Here is a 27383-nt window from a genome sequence, read left to right on the forward strand (position 1 = left end):
TTTTAATTGCATCTCATCACACTTGGTCCCGGCTAACTCATATGTAGGCTTTGCTGAATAGAGGTGTCCACATTCACCCAGGCATACAGATATTGGCCTTTGGTAAGTGTTCACATTTGGAAAGGGAGGTCAGGGACCCATCAGTCTGAGACCACTTTGACGAAGTTGATGGGCTCACACTATTTGATTTATATCAAATTCTGTGCAAAGCGTCTCTTAAATATTTTTCTAATGTTCAAAAGCCATTTTGCTATTCAAATTTCATGTATTCCATATTAGACATGCTTTGGCACGATAGAGTGCAACCTTTTTTGTATATTTATTATCCTGATAATGTGGCACGCTGATCAGTCGTAGAGTGACAGTCCTAAAAGCCAAAGCAAAAATATCAATATCACCAGTCAGCTTACCGGCACAGAGGGGAGACAGAGGAGGGGAGTCCCGCCGGAATAAAGTCCCCGACGCGCGTTTCGCGGCTTAACCACGCCGCTTCTTCAAGGGAGTATAAAAAGGGCGACCAGGACCTGCTAATAACCTGCCTGACCTAAGTCACATGTCCATGGCCGGCCAATAGTGGTAGCGCCGGCGGCGCATGCGCACGGTGACGGAAAGGTCCTCCATGGAGGCAGGGCGTCAGGCCCAGCGCGCATGCCCCGGGACATCTCCCGGGGCAACCGCACAGAACACACAGACGCCCGCCCACATGAGGGAGCCATCCATCAACCGGGCGATGCGCACGGGCACCAAAAGGATAAATGATAGAAGGACAACAAATGTTGCCAAAAGTAATGGCCGGCAACAGGGCCTCAATAACTCCACCTGTCATAAGGGAAATTGAGACAAAAGGGAAGTCCAGCAAAATTACATCGGATCACCAATAGAAGAATGCCGCTGGTATATATTATATAACTACACACAGAAAATAAGTAAATAACCTCAAAGGTCATGACAATAGAGAAGATGGCAATAAATAGTGGGGATATCTAAAGTGCATATCATATTATACAACAATTCATAGATACCATCTTGCAAATATTTGCCACAACGCAGAACAGACAAAAAAATACAAATTAGACAAGTCCATTAAGAATATGCAATAGCAAATAACCGGCTCCTGTTCACATAGGCATTCATGTCTCCAAAGGTGACGGAGGTGGTAAGGTGTCAAGTCCAAATGACCGGGGGGAGAAGGAGGTGGCAGCAAGTAGAAGGCCCACAGGTAAGAACAATTACTGATAAAGAGAACAAGAAAAACAATAATTAAAAACACAGAAAACATAAAAACAGAAAAATTAATCCGGAGGGCAAATAATGGGTACCAATATAAACAGAGCACCAAAATGGCACATTGTTAGAGATAAGGAGCAAAGCTCAAGGATTCATTAAGACCTCTGGGGGTCATACAATCCAACATAACAATCCATTTTGTTTCAATCTGTGCTAACCATTTTTTATTGTTGCCGCCCCTCACGCCCAGATGAAGTACGTCGATCCCCCGAACAGAAAGTACTTTTGAGTTACAGTTATGATGTAACCAAAAATGTCGGGGGAGCGTTTTTAATTCAGTCTCTGTGGGCACCGTCCTGGCCGCGTCGATGTCCCGCACATGCTCCCGTACACGGATCCTAAGTTCACGTGTAGTAAGACCCACGTAGATCCTCGGGCACGGACAGGTGGCATAGTATATAACATTTGTGGTCCCGCAGGAAATGCGCTGTCTAATTTGGAAAGTTCTAGAGCCATCACTTGATTTAAAATCAGAGCAGTGCAGGACATTGGCGCAGGCAAGACAGTGCCCACACGGAGTACAACCCGGGCGAGGGCCAGTAGTGCCGAAAGGATTCATTGGGGCAGGAACATAATGGCTCCTGACCAACATATCGCCAAGATTCATGCCCCTTCTCGGGGTCATAAGAGGCAGGTCACCCAGGACAGCACGCAGGGAAGGCTCGGTCCTAAGGACAGGCCAGTATTTTTTAAGGATTGAACGCATGCTCTCCCACTCATGATTGAAGGTGGAGATGAATCTGATACGGCCATCTCCACCCTCAGCATGACGTCGAGTGGTAGGGTGCAATAGGTCACTCCGTGGGGTTCTGCGAGCACGATCATAACCGGCTTTAATAGATCTGCGGCTATAGCCTGGAGCCGTAAATCTCTGTTTTAAATCACTCGCCTGTGATTCGAATTTCACCTCAGAGGAGCAAATACGCCGCATCCTGAGGAACTGTCCGACCGGGACTGCCCTCACAGTGGCTGGATAATGAGCAGAGGCAGCGTGCAGCAGAGAGTTAACGGAGGTAGGCTTTCTGAAGACATCCGTCTGGATACGCCGGTCACAGTCGACCTCCAGACGGACATCCAGAAAGTCCACCGCAGCCTCACTAAAAGTGTATGTGAGCCGTATATTCTGCACGTTGTTGTTCAAAGTCTCCATAAAGTCCCCGAACTGGCGAGCAGATCCCCCATATAGGAACAGAATGTCATCGATATAACGATACCAGCACAGCACATGGGCTGTGGCAGGTGGGCCCCCATCACCAAAGATGTCCCTCTCCCAGGCGCCAAGGAAGAGGTTGGCGTACGAGGGCAGACAAGCTGCACCCATGGCTGTGCCGCGTTTCTGTAAATAAAAATTGTCCTTGAAGACAAAAAAATTACAGGTGAGGATGTACTCCACCAGCTCGAGGATAAGCTCACACAGAGGGCCGTCCAGGTCAGAGGCTCCAAGGAAGCGGCGAACAGCATCCAATCCATGGGAGTGATCTATGCACGTGTATAGACCCTCGACGTCGGCTGTAACTAAAATTGTATCCTGATCCACAAGGATGCCGTCAACCCTCGACAGGACATCCGTAGTGTCTTTAATATACGATGGTAAGGTTTCAACGAGTGGTTTGAGATAAAAGTCATTAAATTGACATACAGAATCACAGATACCGTCAATACCTTGCATCATAGAAAAAATAGGTTGGCGCACCACAATGATATCAAATAAATATATACTGGGGGTGCAAAACAATGGCTAATACGCAGAGCAGATAATAAACAAGAAAAAGAGAGCCATTATACTGTATGCACACCACCAGAAATTATAATGAATCAAACAAGCTTTATTGGTAACATATATAAAAACAATTAAAACCATACATACAAAACTCCCTCCATATACGTGTGCCCAACACTGCCCAATACACAATATTCATACATCAAATATGGCAGATAATCAAATAGTATACACATATAAATAATTACTGGCAAAAGCCGCCCTGTCCTGATCAGCAAAAGATATATCTGTCGATAGCAAAACTCTGTCAGGCTGCAGCTTACCCCCAGCAAATAGTCCTCCTGGTATGTAATGGGTAGGGCACAAGCAAATGCGGCCAAATAATTACCCCAAATAGGAAGAGGGAGCACGGTTGTCACCCGTCCTGAGCATAAGAGGGGAACATGCTGCAGCAGCTAGAAGGTGATCCAGCCAGCAAGTGAAGGGCAATGGAGGGCTCTCCCTCCATTGCCCTTCACTTGCTGGCTGCCCAGTTCTTGCTACATTTTCTCCATATTCTGTGAGCTTTCTGTCTGGATCACCTTCTAGCTGCTGCAGCATGTTCCCCTCTTATGCTCAGGACGGGTGACAACCGTGCTCCCTCTTCCTATTTGGGGTAATTATTTGGCCGCATTTGCTTGTGCCCTACCCATTACATACCAGGAGGACTATTTGCTGGGGGTAAGCTGCAGCCTGACAGAGTTTTGCTATCGACAGATATATCTTTTGCTGATCAGGACAGGGCGGCTTTTGCCAGTAATTATTTATATGTGTATACTATTTGATTATCTGCCATATTTGATGTATGAATATTGTGTATTGGGCAGTGTTGGGCACACGTATATGGAGGGAGTTTTGTATGTATGGTTTTAATTGTTTTTATATATGTTACCAATAAAGCTTGTTTGATTCATTATAATTTCTGGTGGTGTGCATACAGTATAATGGCTCTCTTTTTCTTGTTTATTATCTACCGTCAATACCTGACACAATTGGACGTCCCGGAGGGTCGAGGGCATCCTTGTGGATCTTGGGCAACAGATAGAATGTAGGGACCCTGGGTGACTTGACGGTTAATCCGTCAAGTACCTGTTTAGTAATAATATTTGCCTCAAAGGCCCCCGCTAAAATGTTTTGTAGCTCCCGTGAGAAGGAGACCATGGGGTTGGAGGATAGCTTGAGGTAAGTATTAGAGTCTTTGAGCTGGCGAAAAACTTCCCGCTCGTATTTCACACACGGCCAAACTACCACATTCCCCCCCTTGTCCGCCGGTTTAAATACCACGTCTTTCATTTCTTTCAATTGTTTAATTGCATGGCGCTATTGTGACGTTAAGTTATCATACGTGCGCCGTGAGGACAGTCTTTTGAACCCCTCACCCACCAATTTGGTAAAGATTTCTATCGCCGGTGACAAGGACAAGGGGGGGAATCTGGCGGATTTTGGGCGAGTGGAAGGTGGAAACTTACTTGGAAAAGATATTTGTTGTTCCCTTATGACAGGTGGAGTTATTGAGGCCCTGTTGCCGGCCATTACTTTTGGCAACATTTGTTGTCCTTCTATCATTTATCCTTTTGGTGGCCGTGCACATCGCCCGGTTGATGGATGGCTCCATCATGTGGGCGGGCATCTGTGTGTTCTGTGCGGTTGCCCCGGGAGATGTCCCAGGGCATGCGTGCTGGGCCTAACGCCCTGCCTCCATGGAGGACCTTTTCGTCACTGTGTGCATGCGCCGCCGGCGCTACCACTATTGGCCGGCCATGGACATGTGACTTAGGTCAGGCAGGTTATTAGCAGGTCCTGGTCACCCCTTTTTATACTCCCTTGAAGAAGCGGCGTGGTTAAGCCGCGAAACGCGCGTCGGGGACTTTATTCCGGCACGACTCCTTTCCTCTGTCTCCCCTCTGTGCCGGTAAGCTGACTGGTGATATTGATATTTTTGCTTTGGCTATTAGGACTGTCACTCTACTACTGATCAGCGTGCCGCATTATCAAGATATATTATATGGAATGGTCTTTTATTCTATCCTTCCTTTCATGACTATTGCTCAGTATGGGGATTCTAGAGGGATAGGTTTCCCCCTTATCTATGTTATCCATTGGAATATATGTATCTAAAGTATTACTGATATATGGCTTTTAAACTTTTGTATTAATAAAGAAGTTGTTGATATTGTGCTCTGGGTTCTCCTATTTATATCTGCATTATATGGAGCGGACTTGTTGTGTCTGGTTACATATAACACACATGTGTTTTTTCCCAGACTATTAATATGATTTAGGGATTTGTAATATTATTATTTGTTTCTGTGTGTTTCACAGTCTCTCCCACTACATTCATGGACTTCCGTGCACGTGACCGCACCTGGCGTGCACAACTTAACGAGGTGTTCCATGATAACATAGAAGGGGGCAATGATGGGCCCAGTAGAGAGTTACAGGAGACCATTGCACGCTTCAAGGATCTCTTGCGCAAAAGAACGCGCATCTGGTGGAACCACGAATTTCTGGATAAATACATCCAAAAAGACCTCATCCCAAGGGGACTCCGTATACAGGTGTTCCCCTCATTCCCCATAGAGGATGAGGAATTTAAGGGGAAGTGGGAAGATCTAACCAATAATTGCTCAAAGGGCTTTATGATCCTTCTTAAACAAATGAACCAGAAATCATAATTGGAATGTATGGAGGCTGAGATTGATGGTTTACAGGCCACCTTACATAAAGACATGACAGGAGATTCTCTTAAAAAATTGAACAATGAGGTTGACTTCGAGCTCCAGAAATGGGCTAGTGACATTCAGTCAACTAAAGCTAAGAAATTTCAGCGAGATGCCCAAGATAAACAACTTTCTCAAGTGTATAGATGGCAGAACTCCTTTGGACAGTCTCGTGCCAGATCTAGGAATAACTATCAATCCAGATCTAGATCCACCTCTATACGTTCCGACAGATCCACCTATGATGATGATTTAACCTCTACGTCTCAACCTAGTGGCTCAACCTCCACAGGACCTACTGATAACAAAAGAATGGCCACAAGACAACTCGCCAAAACTAAGATAACTGGAGGGAGGGCCGCCCAGGTAAATACACAGGGGCAGTTGCAGGTAGTCAATCTTTCCACACATATTCTTTCGGTGGACCAGGTGGATGTTCTCAGCAGAGGTTTAACATTCTCTCCCACTAATTCTTTTAATTATTTTGCAGCATTAAAAGATCTCCATTTATTTTCACGTAAGCTGATTCTCAAGAAGCTCCACACCAGTAGATACACCATTGGGGATATGAGTGAGAGTGAGAGGGAGACTCTTCGGGACTTGGAGGACTTGCTCGAGGAACAACAAATATCTAGCCCAAGTAAGTTTCCACTTTCCACTCGACCAAAATCCACCAGATTCCCCCCTTTGTCCTTGTCACCGGCGATAGAAATCTTTACCAAATTGGTGGGTGAGGAGTTCAAAAGACTGTCCTCACGGCGCACGTATGATAACTTAACGTCACAACAGCGCCATGCAATTAAACAATTGAAAGAAATGAAAGACGTGGTATTTAAACCGGCGGACAAGGGGGGGAATGTGGTGGTTTGGCCGTGTGTGAAATACGAGCGGGAAGTTTTTCGCCAGCTCAAAGACTCTAATACTTACCTCAAGCTATCCTCCAACCCCATGATCTCCTTCTCACGGGAGCTACAAAACATTTTAGCGGGGGCCTTTGAGGCAAATATTATTACTAAACAGGTACTTGACGGATTAACCGTCAAGTCACCCAGGGTCCCTACATTCTGTCTGCTGCCCAAGATCCACAAGGATGCCCTCGACTCTCCAGGACGTCCAATTGTGTCAGGTATTGACGGTATCTGCGATTCTGTATGTCAATTTATTGACTTTTATCTCAAACCACTCGCTGAAACCTTACCATCGTATATTAAAGACACTACGGACGTCCTGTCGAGGGTTGACGGTATCCTTGTGGATCAGGATACAATTTTAGTTACAGCCGACGTCGAGGGTCTATACACGTGCATAGATCACTCCCATGGATTGGATGCTGTTCGCCGCTTCCTGGGAGCCTCCAACCTGGACGGCCCTCTGTGTGAGCTTATCCTCGAGCTGGTGGAGTACATCCTCACCCATAAATTTTTTGTCTTCAAGGACAATTTTTATTTACAGAAACGCAGCACAGCCATGGGCGCTGCTTGTGCGCCCTCGTACGCCAACCTCTTCCTTGGCGCCTGGGAGAGGGACATCTTTGGTGACGGGGGCCCAATTGCCGCAGCCCATGTGCTGTGCTGGTATCGTTACATCGATGACATTCTGTTCCTATGGGGGGATCTGCTCGCCAGTTCGGGGAATTTATGGAGACTTTGAACAACAACGTGCAGAATATACGGCTCACATACACTTTTAGTGAGGCTGCGGTGGACTTTCTGGATGTCCGTCTGGAGGTCGACTGTGACCGGCTTATCCAGACGGATGTCTTCAGAAAGCCTACCTCCGTTAACTCTCTGCTGCACGCTGCCTCTGCTCATTATCCAGCCACTGTGAGGGCTGTCCCGGTCAGACAGTTCCTCAGGATGCGGCGTATTTGCTCCTCTGAGGTGAAGTTCGAATCACAGGCAAGTGATTTAAAACAGAGATTTACGGCTCGCGGCTATAGCCGCAGATCTATTAAAGCCGGTTATGATCGTGCTCGCAGAACCCCACGGAGTGACCTATTGCACCCTACCACTCGACGTCGTGCTGAAGGTGGAGATGGCCGTATCAGATTCATCTCCACCTTCAATCATGAGTGGGAGAGCATGCGTTCAATCCTTAAAAAACACTGGCCTGTCCTTAGGACCGAGCCTTCCCTGCGTGCTGTCCTGGGTGACCTGCCTCTTATGACCCCGAGAAGGGGCATGAATCTTGGCGATATGTTGGTCAGGAGCCATTATGTTCCTGCCCCAATGAATCCTTTCGGCACTACCGGCCCTCGCCCGGGTTGTACTCTGTGTGGGCACTGTCTTGCCTGCGCCAATGTCCTGCGCTGCTCTGATTTTAAATCAAATGATGGCTCTAGAACTTTCCAAATTAGACAGCGCATTTCCTGCGGGACCACAAATGTTATATACTATGCCACCTGTCCGTGCCCGAGGATCTACGTGGGTCTTACTACACGTGAACTTAGGATCCGTGTACGGGAGCATGTGCGGGACATTGACGCGGTCAGGACGGTGCCCACAGAGACTGAATTAAAAACACTCCCCCGACATTTTTGGTTACATCATAACTGTAACTCAAAAGTACTTTCTGTTCGGGGTATCGACGTACTTCATCTGGGCGTGAGGGGCGGCGACAATAAAAAACGGTTAGCGCAGATTGAAACAAAATGGATTGTTATGTTGGATTGTATGACCCCCAGAGGTCTTAATGAATCCTTGAGCTTTGCTCCTTATCTCTAACGATGTGCCATTTTGGTGCTCTGTTTATATTGGTACCCATCATTTGCCCTCCGGATTAATTTTTCTGTTTTTATGTTTTCTGTGTTTTTAATTATTGTTTTTCTTGTTCTCTTTATCAGTAATTGTTCTTACCTGTGGGCCTTCTACTTGCTGCCGCCTCCTTCGCCCCCCGGTCATTTGGACTTGACACCTTACCACCTCCGTCACCTTTGGAGACATGAATGCCTATGTGAACAGGAGCCGGTTATTTGCTATTGCATATTCTTAATGGACTTGTCTAATTTGTATTTTTTTGTCTGTTCTGCGTTGTGGCACATATTTGCAAGATGGTATCTATGAATTGTTGTATAATATGATATGCACTTTAGATATCCCCACTATTTATTGCCATCTTCTCTATTGTCATGACCTTTGAGGTTACTTACTTATTTTCTGTGTGTAGTTATATAATATATACCAGCGGCATTCTTCTATTGGTGATCCGATGTAATTTTGCTGGACTTCCTTTTTGTCTCAATTTCCCTTATGACAGGTGGAGTTATTGAGGCCCTGTTGCCGGCCATTACTTTTGGCAACATTTGTTGTCCTTCTATCATTTATCCTTTTGTTGGCCGTGCGCATCGCCCAGTTGATGGATGGCTCCCTCATGTGGGCGGGCGTCTGTGTGTTCTGTGCGGTTGCCCCGGGAGATGTCCCGGGGCATGCGCGCTGGGCCTGACGCCCTGCCTCCATGGAGGACCTTTCCGTCACCATGCGCATGCGCCGCCGGTGCTACCACTATTGGCCGGCCATGGACATATGACTTAGGTCAGGCAGGTTATTAGCAGGTCCTGGTCGCCCCTTTTTATACTCCCTTGAAGAAGCGGTGTGGTTAAGCCGCGAAACGCACGTCGGGGACTTTATTCCGGCGGGACTCCCCTCCTCTGTCTCCCCTCTGTGCCGGTAAGCTGACTGGTGATATTGATATTTTTGCTTTGGCTATTAGGACTGTCACTCTACTACTGATCAGCGTGCCGCATTATCAGGATATATTATATGGAAGGGTCTTTTATTCTATCCTTCCTTTCATGACTATTGCTCAGTATGGGGATTCTAGAGGGATGGGTTTCCCCCTTATCTATGTTATCCATTGGAATATATGTATCTAAAGTATTACTGATATATGGCTTTTAAACTTTTGTATTAATAAAGAAGTATTAGAGTTTCAGTCAGTTCCTGTCAGAGAGACAGAGGGGAAGGAAGCAGAAAGATGTGCTAGAGAGAGAGATTGCCAGAAGGGAGCTTGTCGTGGAACATCAGCTGAGGCGGAGCAGGTACGATAGGAGAATAGCTGAGCAGATGTGGGAGTCTGCAGCTCCTGGCAGAAAGAGGAAGCTGAGAAGGAAATAACTTACTTCAGGTAGTTCTTGCCAGGAAACAGACTGGATCAGTCTGAGGCAGAAGAAGGTTTTATGGAGCTGTGTAGCCACAGTGCAGGAGCTCCTGGAAAGAGACATTCAGAAAGTCAAATACATTGCAGAGAGCATGCAGGAGAGCAAAGCACAGGAGAGAATACCAGGGGGAGACCAGCCTCGAGCAGGCTGCCTCCTTCTGAGGCACAGAAACCGGTAGCCAGAACACCGAGGTTGTAAGGCCCTCCACGACTTACAGCAGAGACTGGCAGGACAGCTGAATCCAAGTTACCTGTCCGACCTAACACCCAGGAGGCACGGTGGCGCCCCTCAGAGGCTTGGGCGTGCTAGAGTCCCTATAAACAGCCTCAAGCCACCAGGCATATGGGTTATGTCTTATCCTATCCGGGGGACAGAGTGAGAGATAACATCTGTGAGGAACTTATGTGAAGCCCTAGGCAGAAAGGGACTACAACATCACGGTGCTAGAGGAAGGCTTTTGATTTTCACCTGGATAAGGGGACCCCTAACTTGCCTCCAAGCCGGACAGACCCAGTCTGCCCTGTGATCTGGTGCACTGGACTGTGGCTGCCTGAAGTCGACAGTAAACAAGGTAAAGAGACTGCAAACTTGTGTCCTCATTTTTTACTGTGCCTTTTACCATATACCATCTACACACTGGGAGCTCTGGGGATATACTTCACCTGTGGGAAGTTATACCATCTAGCTGCCATAGCAACACCCCAGAGGACCCGTTAAAGCAGCATCGGTCCCCACTGGCCAAATATCACAGGTGGCATCATGAACACAAACTTTATTCCCTTTAAAGACATTTCCCTTTTAGATGGACGCCCAGGGCCACGGACCTGGTCGCCACCTTGACATCCCCCTGTGAACTGCAGGACCCGGTACCGAGTATCCCACAGCCCTGAGGGCGCGTCAACTTTGCTTTTCTTATTTAACCCTATCTTATTCCTTTATAGACATAATCATCGCTGTCCCAAATGGGGCTCACAATATAAAGTCCCTATCAGTATGTCTTGTGAGTGTGGGAGGAAACCGGAGAACACAGAGGAAACCCACGAAAACACGGGGAGAACATATCGTAAGTCTGCAATAACACAGGGTGACGATTAATTAATTTAGACCGGACAACCCTTTTAAAACTTCGTACCTTGGTTTAGCTGGCAGATTAAGAATGAGAGGATCTACTTCCAGTTCAAATTCATCATAGGCAGTGAATAATGATGAGTAAATCAATTCACAAAAGACTGAGTCAAATTTCTTGAAATTTGTGCTTTCAGGTGAAAAACTTGCCCGTCACCATTTCCCACACTGCTGAGGTGTCAGAGAGTGGGCTAATGTTGTTTTACATTTCCACATGGGCTTCCCCATAATGCACCACAGCTATTGTATCTTACAGATTATCATACCTTGTACGGTGGTGGTCAGTACCTGGATCTTCATAGATCAGTGGTACGCAAAGGAGAATTGTTTGTATCCTTAGGTGTTTCCATCTCGAGTGTCACTGGGTATGTTTCATTTTTTGTTTAGTTTAAGCTCTTATGGTCAGCCAAGATATCTACCTTTCTTTCTCTTTTATGTAGTAACTAATCCCTTATGGTCAACCGAGTGCACTCTCTCTCACCTGTTGCATGCAAACTCTTATGGTCCTCTAATTTTTCTCTCACACCCGTAAAGAGTAAACTCTTAGAGTTAGTGGGGTCCAGTCTCTATGACAGTGTTTACGTTATTATGGTCAGCAGAGTCTTCTCTGTCTTTTGGCTGTAAACTGTAAGCTTTTATGGTCATCTCTCCTCTCCCTATATGTGTATTTTTCTAAGTAATTACAACCTGTCAAAAATTGAGTTTTATGGAAATTTCTTTTTCACAACTATAATATTTTGGAAAAGTTTGGAGTACTCGGCAAATTGCAATTTCAAAATATCCACTCATCTCTAACAGTAGGCTGAGTAGCATGATTATTCTAGTTTTGCTAATCAAAGAAAAACATAAAATCTGTGCTAACAATTTGACTTGTAGGCAATAATTTATACACGTAGTCATAGAAATCACAATAATTTAATTGATATAGCGCCAACATATTCTCCAGCACTTTACTATTAAGCAGGGAAAAGTATAGACAATAAAACAATATAAAGTAACACATAGTTCGACAGTTACAGAAGTGAAGGCCCTGCTCACAAACTTAGTTAAGTTTATTTCTAGTCTTTCCATTTTTATTATTTTTTACCCTACTAAATTATTGAATAAATTATATTTTTAATTTTCTATGCTGTTGGCTTTTTCTATTCATCTCAGGTTTCAGGAAAATAATGTAGCACTTTGGGAAAAATATAAAACTTAACAGTCCAGCACTCGATGCCAATATAGAAAAAACTTCTACTGCCACCATGTTTTTCCCTTTGGTGCTCAGATAAGAAGGAACCATTGTTATCCAGACACTGCAGAATATGAGCATACTAAATGTGATGTACTTTGCTTCATTAAAACGATCAGGTAATGTTCTAGCCAAATATGCTACACTAAAACTAACAACAGCCAAGAAGAATAGATAGCCTATAATTGCAAATAAACCAACCTGTGATCCTTCATTGCACTGAATGATGATCTTTCTTTGATAGGAATGTGTGTCCTGCTCCAGATAGGGGGGTGAAAAGTATAGCCAACAAATACTTATGATGACCTCAATGGATGAGGCCATCACAACTATTGAGTTGGTCACTTTTATTCCAAATAGCTTTCTCCATGGACTTCCAGGTCTTGATGTTTTAAATGCCATGCAGACCATGATAGTTTTAGCCAAAACAGAAGACATTGAGATTGAGAAGATTATGCCAAAAACAATTTGTCGTAATTTACAGGTTCTTTCAATAGGACGACCAATAAATAAAAATACACAGAAAAAGCAGAACGAAAGTGATGTAAGTAGAACAAAGCTAATATTTTTGTTATTTGCTTTCACAATTGGTGTATCTCTGTGTGACACAAAAACTGCTAATATTATAACAGAGACTGACCAAAAAATAATAGAGATGGTCAATAATGGTATAGCAAGACTGTCAGAATAATCAAGGAATTCTTCAAATTTGGGAAGACATTGATCTCTTTTGCTGCTTGACCATTCCGTAGGCAAACATTGTATGCAGTTTTCACTGTCTGTAAAGACATAAAAAACAGGAATTATTTTTGATTGTCCATATGTTGACGTTGTGGTTTTAAAGTTTCAGGAATAAAATTTCAATTGTTTAAGGTCAAATCTGGTACTTTGGATGTTGTGTATTCATCTCACCTAATTTACATGGATGCAATTATAATAAAAATAATTTTTATTTATATAGCGCCAACATATTCCGCAGCACTTTATTAAAAAGATACACAACAAATGCAACAAATAATGAATAATAATTACTATATTTTAATAACCTTTAATTAATCACAATGGGTACATTCGATCCCAAGTGAGTTTGTTTTAATTATATTTCCGCAAGTATGGAAGGTAATAATAATAATTTAATTTCTATACCGCCAACATATTCCGCAGAGGGGACTGGTACAGACAATACAAGATATTACAGAATAACAATAATCATATAATACAACATATACCAAGAGGAGTGAGGGCCCTGCCGCAAGCTTTCTATCTTTGAGAAAATAAAGGAGACATGAAAGGTGTTCTGACCAGCCATAATGTAATAAATTGGGTGCTCATGTAATGCTACATGAACTGGTCACAAACCAGAATCTGAAAAAGTACTAACACAGAGGGCTATTAAATGCATAAAGCATGGGAGAACATGATACGAGGGTCCTGCTTATGAAGAAAATTTTGAAAGGGCAACCCAGGGCTAGTTGGATAAATGCCCTGGGGCGGTAGACAAGTCTGAAGAAATGCATTGGGGATTAATCAAATTATCCTGGGTAGTGCATTCCAAACAATTGTTGCAGCATGCAAGAAATCTTGGAGACCGGAGTGGGAGGTTCTGATTTTTGAGGATGTTAACCTCAGGTCATTAGCAGAATGGAGGGCATGGGTAGGGTGGTAGCCTGAGACCAGGGAGGAGATGTAGGGTGGTGCTGAACAGTGGAGCGCTTTGTGGGTGAGGGCAATAAGCTCATATTGAACTCTGGAGTGGATAGGTAACTGAAGCAAGGTAGATGCATCGGTGTAACAGTTGGCGAGAAATATGATCCTGGCTGCAGCATTCAAGACAGATTGGAAAGGGGAGAATTGGTAAGAGGGAGACCAAAATTTTATAAAATCGGGAAAAATCTGTAACATTCGGTAAAAGTGCAGGAAAACATTTGCGTTGCCACAAAAGTATTTTCAGCACTTTAGCAATGATAATGGTGGTGTATCATGAGCATTTGGCACGTGTTTGATGAGGTGAGGGTTTTGCAGATCTCAGAGGTGCGGCCTTCTTGTAAACTGTATTTTTTTTCCCTAAAATTATGTGTGCACATTGCAGCTAGCCAATCACTGACACAATGGCTTTTGTCATTGGCTGTTGAAATCACATTTTTTTCACTAGCTAAATGTGAAACAGCCTGCTGTATCTCACCTTGTCATTTTGTGCTTTTTTTTATATGAAACTGACTGCAGACGTAAGGAACAGTAAAAAAAATATAAAAAAATTTCTGTTGCTAAATGAGAAACAGCCTGCTGTATCCAACTTTGTCATTTTGTGGCGGTGATATGAACCTGTGTGCAAACTGAAGGCAGATTTAAAAAATATATAATTTTTCAGTTGCAAACTTAGACAACGTGCAGTATCACACTTTGTAATTTTGTTGGTTTGAAATTAAGCTGTAGAGGCCTGATCCAGAGGCCACAAAAATTCTTCTGTTTCTAGTATCATACAGTAGAGTGTTATGGACCTGGTGGTTAGGTGCACCAGGAATGACCTGATAGTTAAACACGGAATCAGGACGAGCTCTGGGGAAATGGGAACTCTGCTGACCGCAAACCCTACTCCTATCAACACAACTAGAAACAGCCGTGGAGCGTGCCTGACTCTGCCTAGACGCCTCTTCACAGCCTAAGAGCTAACTACCCCTAAAGAAAGGAAACAAAGCCTTACTTGCCTCAGAGAAATTTCCCCAAAGGTAAAAGCAGCCCCCCCCCACAAGTATTGAGTGTGAGATAAGAGGAAATCACAAACACAGGATGAAATAGGTTTTAGCAAAGAGAGGCCAGTCTAACTAAACAGATTGAGGATAGAAAAGGGATTTTTGCGGTCAACACAAAAAGCTACAAAAACCACGCAGAGTGTGCAAAAAATACCCCCGCACCGACTCACGATGCGGTGGTGCCACTCTGCACCCCCAGAGCTTCCAGCTAGCCAGGTAGTTTCATGATAGCAAGCTGGACTAGAACTTAGCAAGAAAAACCATATGTAACAAATGAACAAGCAGGAACTTAGCTTGTGCTGGAGTAGACAGGTCCTCAGAAAGATCCAGAAGAGATCTGAACCAGTGCTAGAACATTGACAGCTGGCATGGAGTAACGATCTGAGTGAAGTTAAATAGAGAATCAGCCTAGCCCCAAACGAGGGCAGCTGGAGAAGGAATCTCAGAACCAGCAGCTCCACTCACAGCCACCAGAGGGAGTCCACGGACAGAACTCACCGAAGTGCCATTCATGACCACAGGAGGGAGTTCGAGAACGGAATTCACAACAGTACCCCCCCCTTGAGGAGGGGTCACCGAACACTCACCAGAGCCCCCAGGCCGATCAGGACGAGCCAAATGAAAGGCACGAACTAAATCGGCAGCATGGACATCAGAGGCAACAACCCAGGAATTATCCTCCTGACCATAGCCCTTCCATTTGACCAAGTACTGAAGTTTTCATCTCAAAATACAAGAATCCAAAATCTTCTCCACCACATACTCCAACTCCCCCTCGACCAACACCGGAGCAGGAGGATCAACGGAGGGAACCATAGGCACCACATATCTCTGCAGCAACGACCTATGGAACACATTATGGATGGCAAAAGAAGCAGGAAGGGCCAAACGAAATGATACAGGATTAAGAATTTCAGAAATCTTATAAGGACCAATGAAACGAGGCTTAAACTTAGGAGAAGAAACCTTCATAGGAACATAACGAGATGATAACCAAACAAAATCCACAACACGAAGTCGGGGACCAACACGGCGACGGCGGTTAGCGAAACGTTGAGCCTTCTCTTGGGACAAGGTCAAATTGTCCACCACATGAGTCCAAATTTGTTGCAACCTGTCCACCACAGAATCCACACCAGGACAGTCCGAAGGCTCAACCTGCCCTGAAGAAAAACGAGGATGAAAACCAAAATTACAAAAAAAAGGCGAAACCAAAGTAGCCGAACTGGCCCGATTATTAAGGGCAAACTCAACTAATGGCAAGAAGGTCACCCAATCATCCTGATCCGCAGAAACAAAGCATCTCAGATAAGTTTCCAAAGTCTGATTGGTTCGTTCGGTTTGGCCATTTGTCTGAGGATGGAAAGCCGAAGAAAAAGACAAATCAATGCCCATCTTAGCACAAAAGGACCGCCAAAACCTTGAAACAAACTGGGAACCTCTGTCAGACACAATGTTCTCCGGAATGCCATGCAAACGAACCACATGCTGGAAACATAATGGAACCAATTCAGAGGAAGAAGGCAATTTAGGCAAGGGTACCAAATGGACCATTTTAGAGAAGCAATCGCAAACCACCCAGATGACCGACATCCTTTGAGAAACAGGAAGATCTGAAATAAAATCCATGGAAACATGCGTCCAAGGCCTTTTCGGGACCGGCAAGGGCAAAAGTAACCCACTGGCTCGAGAACAGCAGGGCTTAGCCCGAGCACAAGTCCCACAAGACTGCACAAAAGAACGCACATCCCGTGACAAGGAAGGCCACCAAAAGGACCTAGCCACCAAATCTCTGGTACCAAAAATCCCAGGATGACCAGCCAACACCGAACATTGAACCTCAGAGATAACTCTATTAGTCCATCTATCAGGGACAAACAGTTTCTCCGCTGGACAACGGTCAGGTCTATCAGCCTGGAACTCCTGCAGCACCCGCCGCAAATCAGGGGAGCTGGCAGACAGAACTACCCCCTCTCTGAGAATACCAGCCGGCTCAGGAACCCCAGGAGAATGAGGCACAAAACTCCTTGAAAGGGCATCAGCCTTCACATTCTTAGAACCTGGAAGGTACGAAACCACAAAATTGAAACGGGAGAAAAACAGCGACCAACGAGCCTGTCTAGGATTCAACCGCTTGGCAGACTCGAGATAAGTCAGATTCTTGTGATCCGTCAAGACCACCACGCGATGCTTGGCTCCTTCAAGCCAATGTCGCCACTCCTCGAATGCCCACTTCATTGCCAACAACTCCCGATTGCCAACATCATAATTACGCTCAGCAGGCGAAAACTTTCTCGAAAAGAAAGCGCATGGCTTCATTACAGAGCAATCAGAACTTCTCTGAGACAAAACAGCCCCTGCTCCAATTTCAGAAGCATCAACCTCGAGCTGAAAAGGGAGCGAAACATATGGCTGACACAACACAGGAGCCGAAGAGAAATGACGTTTCAACTCCTGAAAAGCCTCAACGGCCGCAGAGGACCAATTCACCACATCAGCATCCTTCTTGGTCAAATCAGTCAATGGTTTAACAACACTAGAAAAATTAGCGATGAAGCGACGGTAAAAATTGGCAAAGCCCAGAAATTTCTGAAGGCTCTTCACAGATGTAGGCCGAGTCCAATCATAAATAGCTTGGACTTTAACAGGATCCATCTCGATAGTAGAAGGGGAAAAAATGAAGCCCAAAAAGGAAACCTTCTGAACTCCAAAGAGACACTTAGATCCCTTTACAAACAAGGAATTAGCACGAAGGACCTGGAACACCATTCTGACCTGCTTCACATGGGACTCCCAATCATCCAAAAAGACCAAAATATCATCCAAATATACGATCATGAATCTATCCAGATACTTTCGGAAGATGTCATGCATAAAGGACTGAAACACAGAGGGAGCATTAGAAAGGCCGAATGGCATCACCAGGTACTCAAAATGGCCCTCGGGCATATTAAATGCTGTTTTCCATTCATCGCCCTGTTTAATACGCACGAGATTATATGCCCCTCGAAGGTCTATCTTGGTGAACCAACTAGCCCCCTTAATCCAAGCAAATAAATCAGACAGTAGAGGCAAAGGGTACTGAAATTTGACCGTGATTTTATTAAGAAGGCAGTAATCTATACAAGGTCTCAGAGAACCATCCTTCTTGGCCACAAAAAAGAACCCTGCTCCCAATGGTGACGACGACGGGCGAATATGCCCTTTCTCCAAGGACTCCTTTATATAACTCCGCATAGCGGCGTGTTCTGGCACAGACAAACTGAAAAGTCGTCCCTTAGGGAACTTTCTACCACGAATCAAATTAATAGCACAATCACAATCCCTATGAGGAGGTAGGGTACTAGACTTGGGCTCATCAAATACATCCCGGTAATCCGACAAAAACTCAGGGACTTCAGAAGGAGTGGAGGAAGAAATTGACAATAATGAAACATTCCCATGTACCCCTTGACACCCCCAACTGGACACCGACATTGATTTCCAATCCAATACTGGATTATGGACCTGCAGCCATGGCAAACCCAAGTCCATCAAATTCAGGGCAGCACCTGAATCCACAAATGCCATAACAGAATAGGATGACAAAGAGCAAATCAGAGTAACGGACAGAAGAAATTTAGGCTGTACAGTACCAATGGTGACGGACCTAGCGAACCGCTTAGTGCACTTAGGACAATCAGAGATAGCATGAGTGGAGTCACCACAGTAAAAACACAGCTCCTTCTGACGTCTATGTTCTTGCCGTTCAGCTCTGGTCAAAGTCCTATCACATTACATAGGCTCAGGCCTCTGCTCAGAGGATACCGCCAAATGGTGCACAGTTTTGCGCTCACGTAAGCGCCGATCGATCTGTATGGCCAAGGACATTGATTCATTCAGACCAGCAGGCGTGGGGAACCCCACCATAACATCCTAGAGGCCTTCAGAAAGACCCTTTCTGAAAATTGCTGCCAGGGCACACTCATTCCACTGAGTAAGCACAGACCACTTTCTGAACTTCTGGTAATATACCTCCGCTTCATCCTGACCCTGACACAAAGCCAGCTAAATTTTCTCTGCCTGATCCACAGAATTCGGTTCATCATAAAGCAAACCCAGCGCCAGAAAAAAACGCATCTACATTACGCAATGCAGGATCTCCTGGCGCCAGGGCGAATGCCCAGTCTTGAGGGTCGCCACGCAGCAAAGAAATAATGATTCTTACTTGCTGAATAGGGTCACCAGAAGAGCGGGGTTTCAGAGCAAGAAACAGTTTACAATTGTTTTTGAAATTCTGAAATTTAGATCTATCCCCAGAAAACAAATCAGGAATTGGAATTCTAGGCTCCAACATAGGATTCTGAACTACATAATCTTGAATGTTTTGTACCCTTGCAGCGAGTTGATCTACACTAGAGGACAAAACTTGAATGTCCATATCTACACCTAAGTTCTGAACCACCCAGCGTTTAAGGGGAAAAGAAAGGCAAAACACACTGCAGAGAAAAAAAAAATGGTCTCAGAACTTCTCTTTTCCCTCTATTGAGATGCATTAACACTTTGTGGGCCAGCTGTACTGTTATGGACCTGGTGGTTATGTGCACCAGGAATGACCTGATAGTTAAACACGGAATCAGGACGAGCTCTGGGGAAATGGGAACTCTGCTGACCGCAAACCCTACTCCTATCAACACAACTAGAAACAGCCGTGGAGCGTGCCTGACTCTGCCTAGACGCCTCTTCACAGCCTAAGAGCTAACTACCCCTAAAGAAAGGAAACAAAGCCTTACTTGCCTCAGAGAAATTTCCCCAAAGGTAAAAGCAGCCCCCCCCCCACAAGTATTGAGTGTGAGATAAGAGGAAATCACAAACACAGGATGAAATAGGTTTTAGCAAAGAGAGGCCAGTCTAACTAAACAGATTGAGGATAGAAAAGGGATCTTTGCGGTCAACACAAAAAGCTACAAAAACCACGCAGAGTGTGCAAAAAATACCCCCGCACCGACTCACGATGCGGTGGTGCCACTCTGCACCCCCAGAGCTTCCAGCTAGCCAGGTAGTTTCATGATAGCAAGCTGGACTAGAACTTAGCAAGAAAAACCATATGTAACAAATGAACAAGCAGGAACTTAGCTTGTGCTGGAGTAGACAGGTCCTCAGAAAGATCCAGAAGAGATCTGAACCAGTACTAGAACATTGACAGCTGGCATGGAGTAACGATCTGAGTGAAGTTAAATAGAGAATCAGCCTAGCCCCAAACGAGGGCAGCTGGAGAAGGAATCTCAGAACCAGCAGCTCCACTCACAGCCACCAGAGGGAGTCCACGGACAGAACTCACCGAAGTACCATTCATGACCACAGGAGGGAGTTCGAGAACGGAATTTACAACAGTAGAGGACCTGACTTTAACCCCTTCACGACCTCCGCCATACTTGTATGGCGGAGGTCGCATCTTTTCCTTTGATGTGGGCTCCTGCGGTGAGCCCACATCAAAGCCGGGACATGTCAGCTGTTTTGTACAGCTGACATGTGCCCTCAATAGCGGCGGGTAGAATCACGAACCACCCGCCACTGTTAACTAGTTAAATGCTACTGTCAACTGCTGACAGCAGCATTTAACAACAGTTCCTGGCCGCAAAGCCGGAAGTAGGCTCATCGCTGCCCACCGTCATGTGATCGGGGGTCATCAGTGCATTGGCATAACAACCAGAGGTCTCCTGAAGTCCTCTATGGTTGTTGATGCCAGATTGCTGTGAGCGCCACCCTGTGGTCGGTTTTCATAGCAATGCAGCAATTCTACTACATAGCAGCTCCTATGTACCAGAGCCGATCAGGCTATGGTAGCTTCTAGCCTCCCATGGTTACTGAAGCATGGCAAAAATAAAAAAATGTTGTAAAAATATGAAGAAAGTTAAAAAATATAAAAATTTAAATCACCCCCTTTCACCCCGTTCAAAATAAAACAATAAAAAAATCAAACCTACACATATTGGCATTGCTGCTTTCAGAATCGCCTGCTCTGTCAATAAAAAAAGGATTAACCTGATCGCTAAACGTCATAGCGAGAAAAAAATAAAAAACGCCAGAATTACATTTTTTTGGTCGCCGTGACATTGCATTAAAATGCAATAATGGGTGATCAAAAGTACATATCTGCACTGAAATTGTATCATTAAAAATGTCAGCTCGGCATGCAAAAAGTAAGCCATCACCCAACCGCACATTACGAAAAATACGGGAATTGGAAAATTGTGCATTTTTTTAGCAAAGTTTGAAATTTTTTTTCAACACTTAGGCAAAAAAGAACCTAGACATGTTTGGTGGCTACGAACTCGTAATAACCTGAATAATCATAATAGCAGGTCATTTTTTTAGCATTTAGTGAACCTAGCAAAAAAGCCAAACAAAAAACAGTTGTGGGATTGCACTTTTTTGCAATTTCACCGCACTTGGAATTTTTTTCCTGGTGTAGGATGCATTGTCTCTTTCACATACACCTCTTCTGCAGGACTGATTGCCTATAACTTACATACTAGGTCCATTGCTGCCCCTCGGTACATACTGTCATTCCAGCTGTGTTCCTCTGGCGGTTGGTCGGTGGAGCTCGTCCCTCTTCCTTCTCCCACATCCCTTGGTAAACCCCATTGGAAGATGACTGCTATTACCTCTGAACAGCCCTCTGTGCGGTGCTTGTGATTGGCTTATCGTTTTGGGAGAAGGAACAAAGGTCTGTTGGGGAACACGCCCCATTTTACCAGGTTAGTGCAGTGGCGGCTTGATGCTCAGACTGTGGGTTGTTGTATGTGGTTTGTGGACGATGCTGCATGGTGGACATGTCTGACTGGTCAGTGCCAGGCAGCAACCACATTGAAGCGGCCCAGAGTTTTGTAGGCGTGTGCCAGAGATAATAGGTTTGCAATCAGGACTGTGTCTGCTTACAGGACCACAACTCTGCCAGCCATCACTGTGTATCTGTATGTTTGTGCCAGGCCTGCCATTGCCATTAATGATCCTTGTTCTAGCTTCTTCTATGTGGTTCTTGTATGTGTGTGTGATGGCACTGACATACTTGCGTTAGGGGGGGCGCCATTTTGTAGTTCACCTCAGGCAGCAGAGAGGCTAGGTTCACCCCTGGCGGCAATTTGTACTGTGAGTAAATTGATGCCACTTTCCTGGTTTCTGTCCCTCATTTGATGTGTTTTGGCAGGATTTGGGGCCTTTATATGGTGTTGTGCATGCATTTCTTTTTGCCTCACATTGATTGTAATGGCGTTCGGTTATGTTCGGCGAATATTCGACAAATTAATCGGTGAGTATTGCAAATTTGGCGATCGTAATCCAAACCGAACATTGAAATATTCACTCATCTCTAATGATCACATGACCCTGACATCATGTCACAGTATGGTATTGTTGTAGTCACATCGACCTGAAGAATAAAGTCGTCTAATCACTTTTACTGCACAAAGAATGGCATAAAAACAAATAAAACCAGTTCTTCAAAAGCTATTGACTTTTTCATGATGTCTCACAATAATCGCAGTAAGGCTCAGCTCACCCTCCATCACTTCATCTGTGACTCTGTCCCATATTCCCCCTCTTTGCCCAAAGCCAGGGATTTTGGCACCTTCACTTTCTAAACAGGGGACTCTGGACAGGGAATCTATGTTCCCATGCAATCTCCCTGGACTATGCTCCACATGGAAATTGAAGTTCTGGAGCACTAGAAACCACCTAGTTTGCTGGGAATTCTTCTCCTTCTCTTCCCTCATCCATCTAAGGGGCGCATGACCAGATATTAGCCTGAACCATCTGCCTAACAGGTAATATCTCATGGTGTCGATTGCCCACTTGATGGCCAAGCACTCTCTCTCCACAATGGCGTAGTTCTTCTCACAAGAGAAGAGCGTCTTACTCAGATATAGGACTGGGTGTTCATTGCCATCTGTTTCCTGGGACAACACAGCTCGTAAACTGACTTTGGAGGTATCCTTTTGGAGCATAAACTCCTTTGTGAAGACTGATGCGACCAAGACTGGCTGCTGGCACAGGACTAGCTTCAGCTCCTGGAATGCCATCTCCGATTCAGAGGACCATTTGACCATTGTCAACGTTGTGCCCTTGAGAAGACCAGTCAGGAGGGCAGCTATCATGGTGAAGTTCTGGTTAAATTGCTGATAATATTGCACAAACCCGAGTAACCACCTGACCTGCTTTTTGGAGACAGGCTGTGGCCACTTCTGGATTGCCTCCACTTTGTCTACTTGTGGTTTTATCTCACCTCTTCCAAAGATATAGCCCAAGTACTTTGCCTCCTCTTTCCTGGTTCTCCTTTTTCTTTTGGTTTATGGTAAACCCCGCTTTCTTGGTGCATTGAGTATCACCTGGACCTCCTGCAGGTGACTTCCCCAAAACTGGGATGAAAATAACAATGTCGTTCAAATAAGTGGCAGTGTACTTCTGGTGAGGAACTTGAATCTGGTCCATAACTGTTAGGGTTGGTGGATTGCGCTAAATAAAATAAATAACAATACGCAATTGCAACCCGGGGTCCAACGTACAGAGATGGAAAACTGCTGCTTGAGTACAATGACGGAACATGTGCCAATGATTACTTGAACACACAGAAATGAAAGAACTGCTCTGCAACTGAGCTGTGTCACTCGCGCACAGAAATGAAAGAACTGCTCTTCAACTGAACTGTGTTACTCACTCACAGAAACAAAAGAGATGCTTTGCAACTGAGCTGTGTCACTTGCACACAGAAACGGAGCAGATGCTCTGAGCTTAATACCCTGACTAGGGTTGTGCTTTCTCTGGAACTTTACTGTGTTAACCACACACATGTAGGAACCAGATGCTAAGCCAAGCAGCTAATTACCCCCACTGATGATAGCTGGCTGCCTAAGGCTATGTGCACACGTTGTGGATTTCCTTGGATCCGCAGCATTTTTTACCATGCAGAAACGCTGCAGATCCGCAAGTGGTTGTACAATGTAAATCAATGAAAAAAAATGTTGTGCTAATGGTGCGGAAAATTCCGCTTGGAAGCACTGCGGATTAAAAGAAGTAGCATGTTACTTCTTTTGTGCGGATCAGCAGCGTTTTTGTACCTATTCCATTATAGAAATCCGCACAGAATCTGCAGTAAATCCACAGCAAATCTGCACAACAAAAAAATGCATCAAATCCGCATCTGCGTTTTCTGCCAAGAGATGCAGAATCCGCACAAATAATTCCAGAGGCAATTCCACAACATGTGCACATAGCCTTAGTGTGCAGTCCCAAAGCTAGCCAGACATATAACACTTTCAGTCAGAGTGGTAGTGTCTCCTCTCACATAGCCGAACATGAATTATACTAGCGCGCCCACTGGTGTTGCTGGGAGCCTTCTATACCAAAAGCTCCATCCAAAACATTCACACTGATATTGCCGTGGGCCAACCCGGAGCTGCCACATCACCAAAGCAGGTGACGTGCGACACCAATGGAAAGGCACCACATCACGGACATGCTCATTAAAGTGATTTCTGGACTTAGACGCCAGTACGCAATGCAGCGCAAGCAATACCCTGGTCATCTTAGACTTGACTGGAGAGCCAGCAGTAACCAATTGTGTGGCACAAGCATGTTCAAGGCGCTGGAACCGATATCCATGGTAAGCAGCCTTCCCAGCAGTTGGGACCAAATGGGAGACCACAGCGGCCGACATGGTCTGGGATCCATCCCGCACAGTGGGAAAATCCCGATGCCTAATATTAACCCCTGTTAACATTTCCTCTCCGGTGATGTTTGCCATCCTTGAAAGCCGCCGGGAGACATGGATGTGTTTTTGCTGGTCAGCCAAAGCTTTAGATGGTACATAGAACCTGCCCGGGGGTACCTGGCATTAAGACACAGTCTCTCACAAAAGCTACCCCATTGTTGTATGCTCCCAGTTGCCCAATCAATCTGGGGAGAAATGAGGTGCAGACATGACATCCCCAGAAGTACCTCATCCATACCCTCAGAGATAACAAGGAAGGATACTGTCTCCTGATGTTTTGTAGACATGGTGAGGGTCAAACGTATGGTCTGATGGGAAATCGGGGTTGGTAAAATGGACCCATTGGCTACCCAAACAGACAATGGCTTATTAAGCATTACTAATGGAATTGAGTGCTGTTGGGCAAAAGTAGTGGACATAAAATTGCCCTCAAACCCAGAGTAAACGCAAGCCTCGGCAGTAAAAGTGGTGGACCCAAATTACAAAGAAAGACATAAGGCCAATTTGGAAGACACATCATCTGGAACTAGTGAGCCTCTCCCTAAGGCCATTTGATGCTGTGACTCCCTCCAACGCTTAGGAAATTTAACCCCTTCCTGAGATGCCCCGTACTAGTACGGCGCATGTCGGATCCCCTGCTTTGTTATGGGCTCACCGCCGGAGCCCACATCAAAGTCACGACATGTCAGCTGTTTTTTTACAGCTGACATGTGCGTGCAATAGCTTTGCGTGAAATCGTGATTCACCCGCTGCTAATAACCTGTTAAATGCCGCTGTCAAATGCTGACAGCGGCATTTAACCGGCGCTTTCGGCAGCACGGCCGGAAATGAGCGCATCGCCGACCCCCGTCACATGATCGTGGGTCAGCAATGCATCAGGATGGTAACCATAGAGGTCCTTGAGACCTCTATGCTTACTGATGCCGACCTGCTAAGAGAGCCCCCCTTTGGTCGGCGCACATAGCAAGCCTGCATTTCTGCTGCATAACAGCGATCTGATGATCGCTGCTCTGTAGCAGAGCCGATCAAGTGGTTCCAGCTTCTAGTCTCCCATGGAGGCTATTGAAGCATGGCAAAAGTAAAAAAAAAGTTTTTAAAAATATGAAAAAAATAAAAAAAACATAAGTTTAAATCACCCCCATTTTGCCCCATCCAAAATAAAACAATACAAATAATCAAACCCACACATATTTGGTATCGCTACATTCAGAATTGTCCGATCTATCAATAAAAACAGCATTAACCTGATTGCTAAAAGGCAAAGCGAGAAAAAAATTTGAAATGCCAGAATTATGTTTTTTTGGTTGCCGCAACATTGCATTAAAATGCAATAACGGGCGGTCAAAAGATCATATCTGCACAAAGGTGGTATAATTAAAAACGTCAGCTTGGCATGCAAAAAATATGCCCTCACCCGACCCCAGATCATGAAAAATGGAGACACTACGGGTATCGGAAAATGGCGCTTTTTTTTTTTTTTAGCAAAGATTTGAATTTTTTTTCATCACTTAGATAAAAAATAACCTTGACATGTTAGGTGTCTGTGAACTCGTAATGACCTGGAGAATCATAATGGCAGGTAAGTTTTAACATTTAGTGAACCTAGCAAAAAAGCCAATCAAAAAACAAGTGTGGGATTGGACTTTTTTTGCAATTTCACCGCACTTGGAATTTTTTTCCCGTTTTCTAGTGCAAGACATGGTAAAACCAATGCTGTCGTTCAAAAGTACAACTCATCCTGCAAAAAAATAAGCCCTCACATGACCATATTGATGGAAAAATAAAAAAGTTATGGCTCTGGGAAAGAGGGGAGTGAAAAACGAAAACACAAAAATGAAAAAGGGCCGCAGCGGAAAGGGGTTAATAGCATAATGGCCGACTTGCCCGCAAGCAAAACAAATCAGTTGTGATTGTACAGAGTGGGTGACAGATTAGGCTCTGGAGACATCCATGGGTTCTACTGAGTTGTCACCCTGAATTGGAGGACACACAGAATTGATGTACATTGGAGCCAATATAAAGCCAGATTTACTCTGAGCTTGCTCCAAACCTCGCTCAGCATGCCGCAGATCAATAGTTATGGACACTGATATCAATTCCTCCAGGGTAGTTGGAATCTCCCTAGTGGCCAAAGCATCCCTGACATGATCTGCCAAACCCCTCCAAAAAATAGGCATCAGGCAACCTTAACTCTGAAGCCAGTGTATGGAACTGGATGACAAATTGACTGACCATGGACAAACCCTGATTTAAATCCTTCAGGGCACACAAAAAATGTGAGGCATTGTGAATCAGTTGGTCCTCTCACTCCCATAATGGTGTATCCCACTCCAACGCCCTGCCTGTCAAAAGAGAAATCACAAACCCCACCTTGGTTCGCTCAGTTGGGAATCCTGAAGCCAGTAACTCCAGGTGGATTGAGCACTGATTCATGAACCCTCTGCAAGCCTTGCTGTCTCCAGAAAATTTCTCTGGTAGCATAAACGTGGTACCATGACACAGCTGAAGCCATAGAGGCTGAGCTGCCTGATTTGCCACGGCAGCAACATAAGTAGCTGAAGTCACCCGATCAAGAGTGGGCATCTTGCTCTCTAGCTGTTGAAT

At 45.0% G+C, this 27383-nt stretch overlaps 1 protein-coding gene across 1 annotated transcript in view; it reads right to left on the reverse strand.

Annotated features, from left to right (window-relative positions):
• Positions 1 to 11986: 11986 nt before the first annotated feature.
• Positions 11987 to 27383, reverse strand: part of LOC143800745 (vomeronasal type-2 receptor 26-like) — a 28796-nt gene continuing 13399 nt past the window's right edge. The window contains exon 3 of the mRNA XM_077281208.1: positions 11987 to 13060. Coding sequence (XP_077137323.1) covers positions 12156 to 13060 — 905 coding nt within the window. The 3' untranslated portion in view covers positions 11987 to 12155. The remainder of the gene's footprint in view (positions 13061 to 27383) is intronic.

The sequence above is a fragment of the Ranitomeya variabilis genome, chromosome 1 (genome assembly GCF_051348905.1).
Source record: "Ranitomeya variabilis isolate aRanVar5 chromosome 1, aRanVar5.hap1, whole genome shotgun sequence".
In the NCBI taxonomy this organism is placed as follows: domain Eukaryota; kingdom Metazoa; phylum Chordata; class Amphibia; order Anura; family Dendrobatidae; genus Ranitomeya; species Ranitomeya variabilis.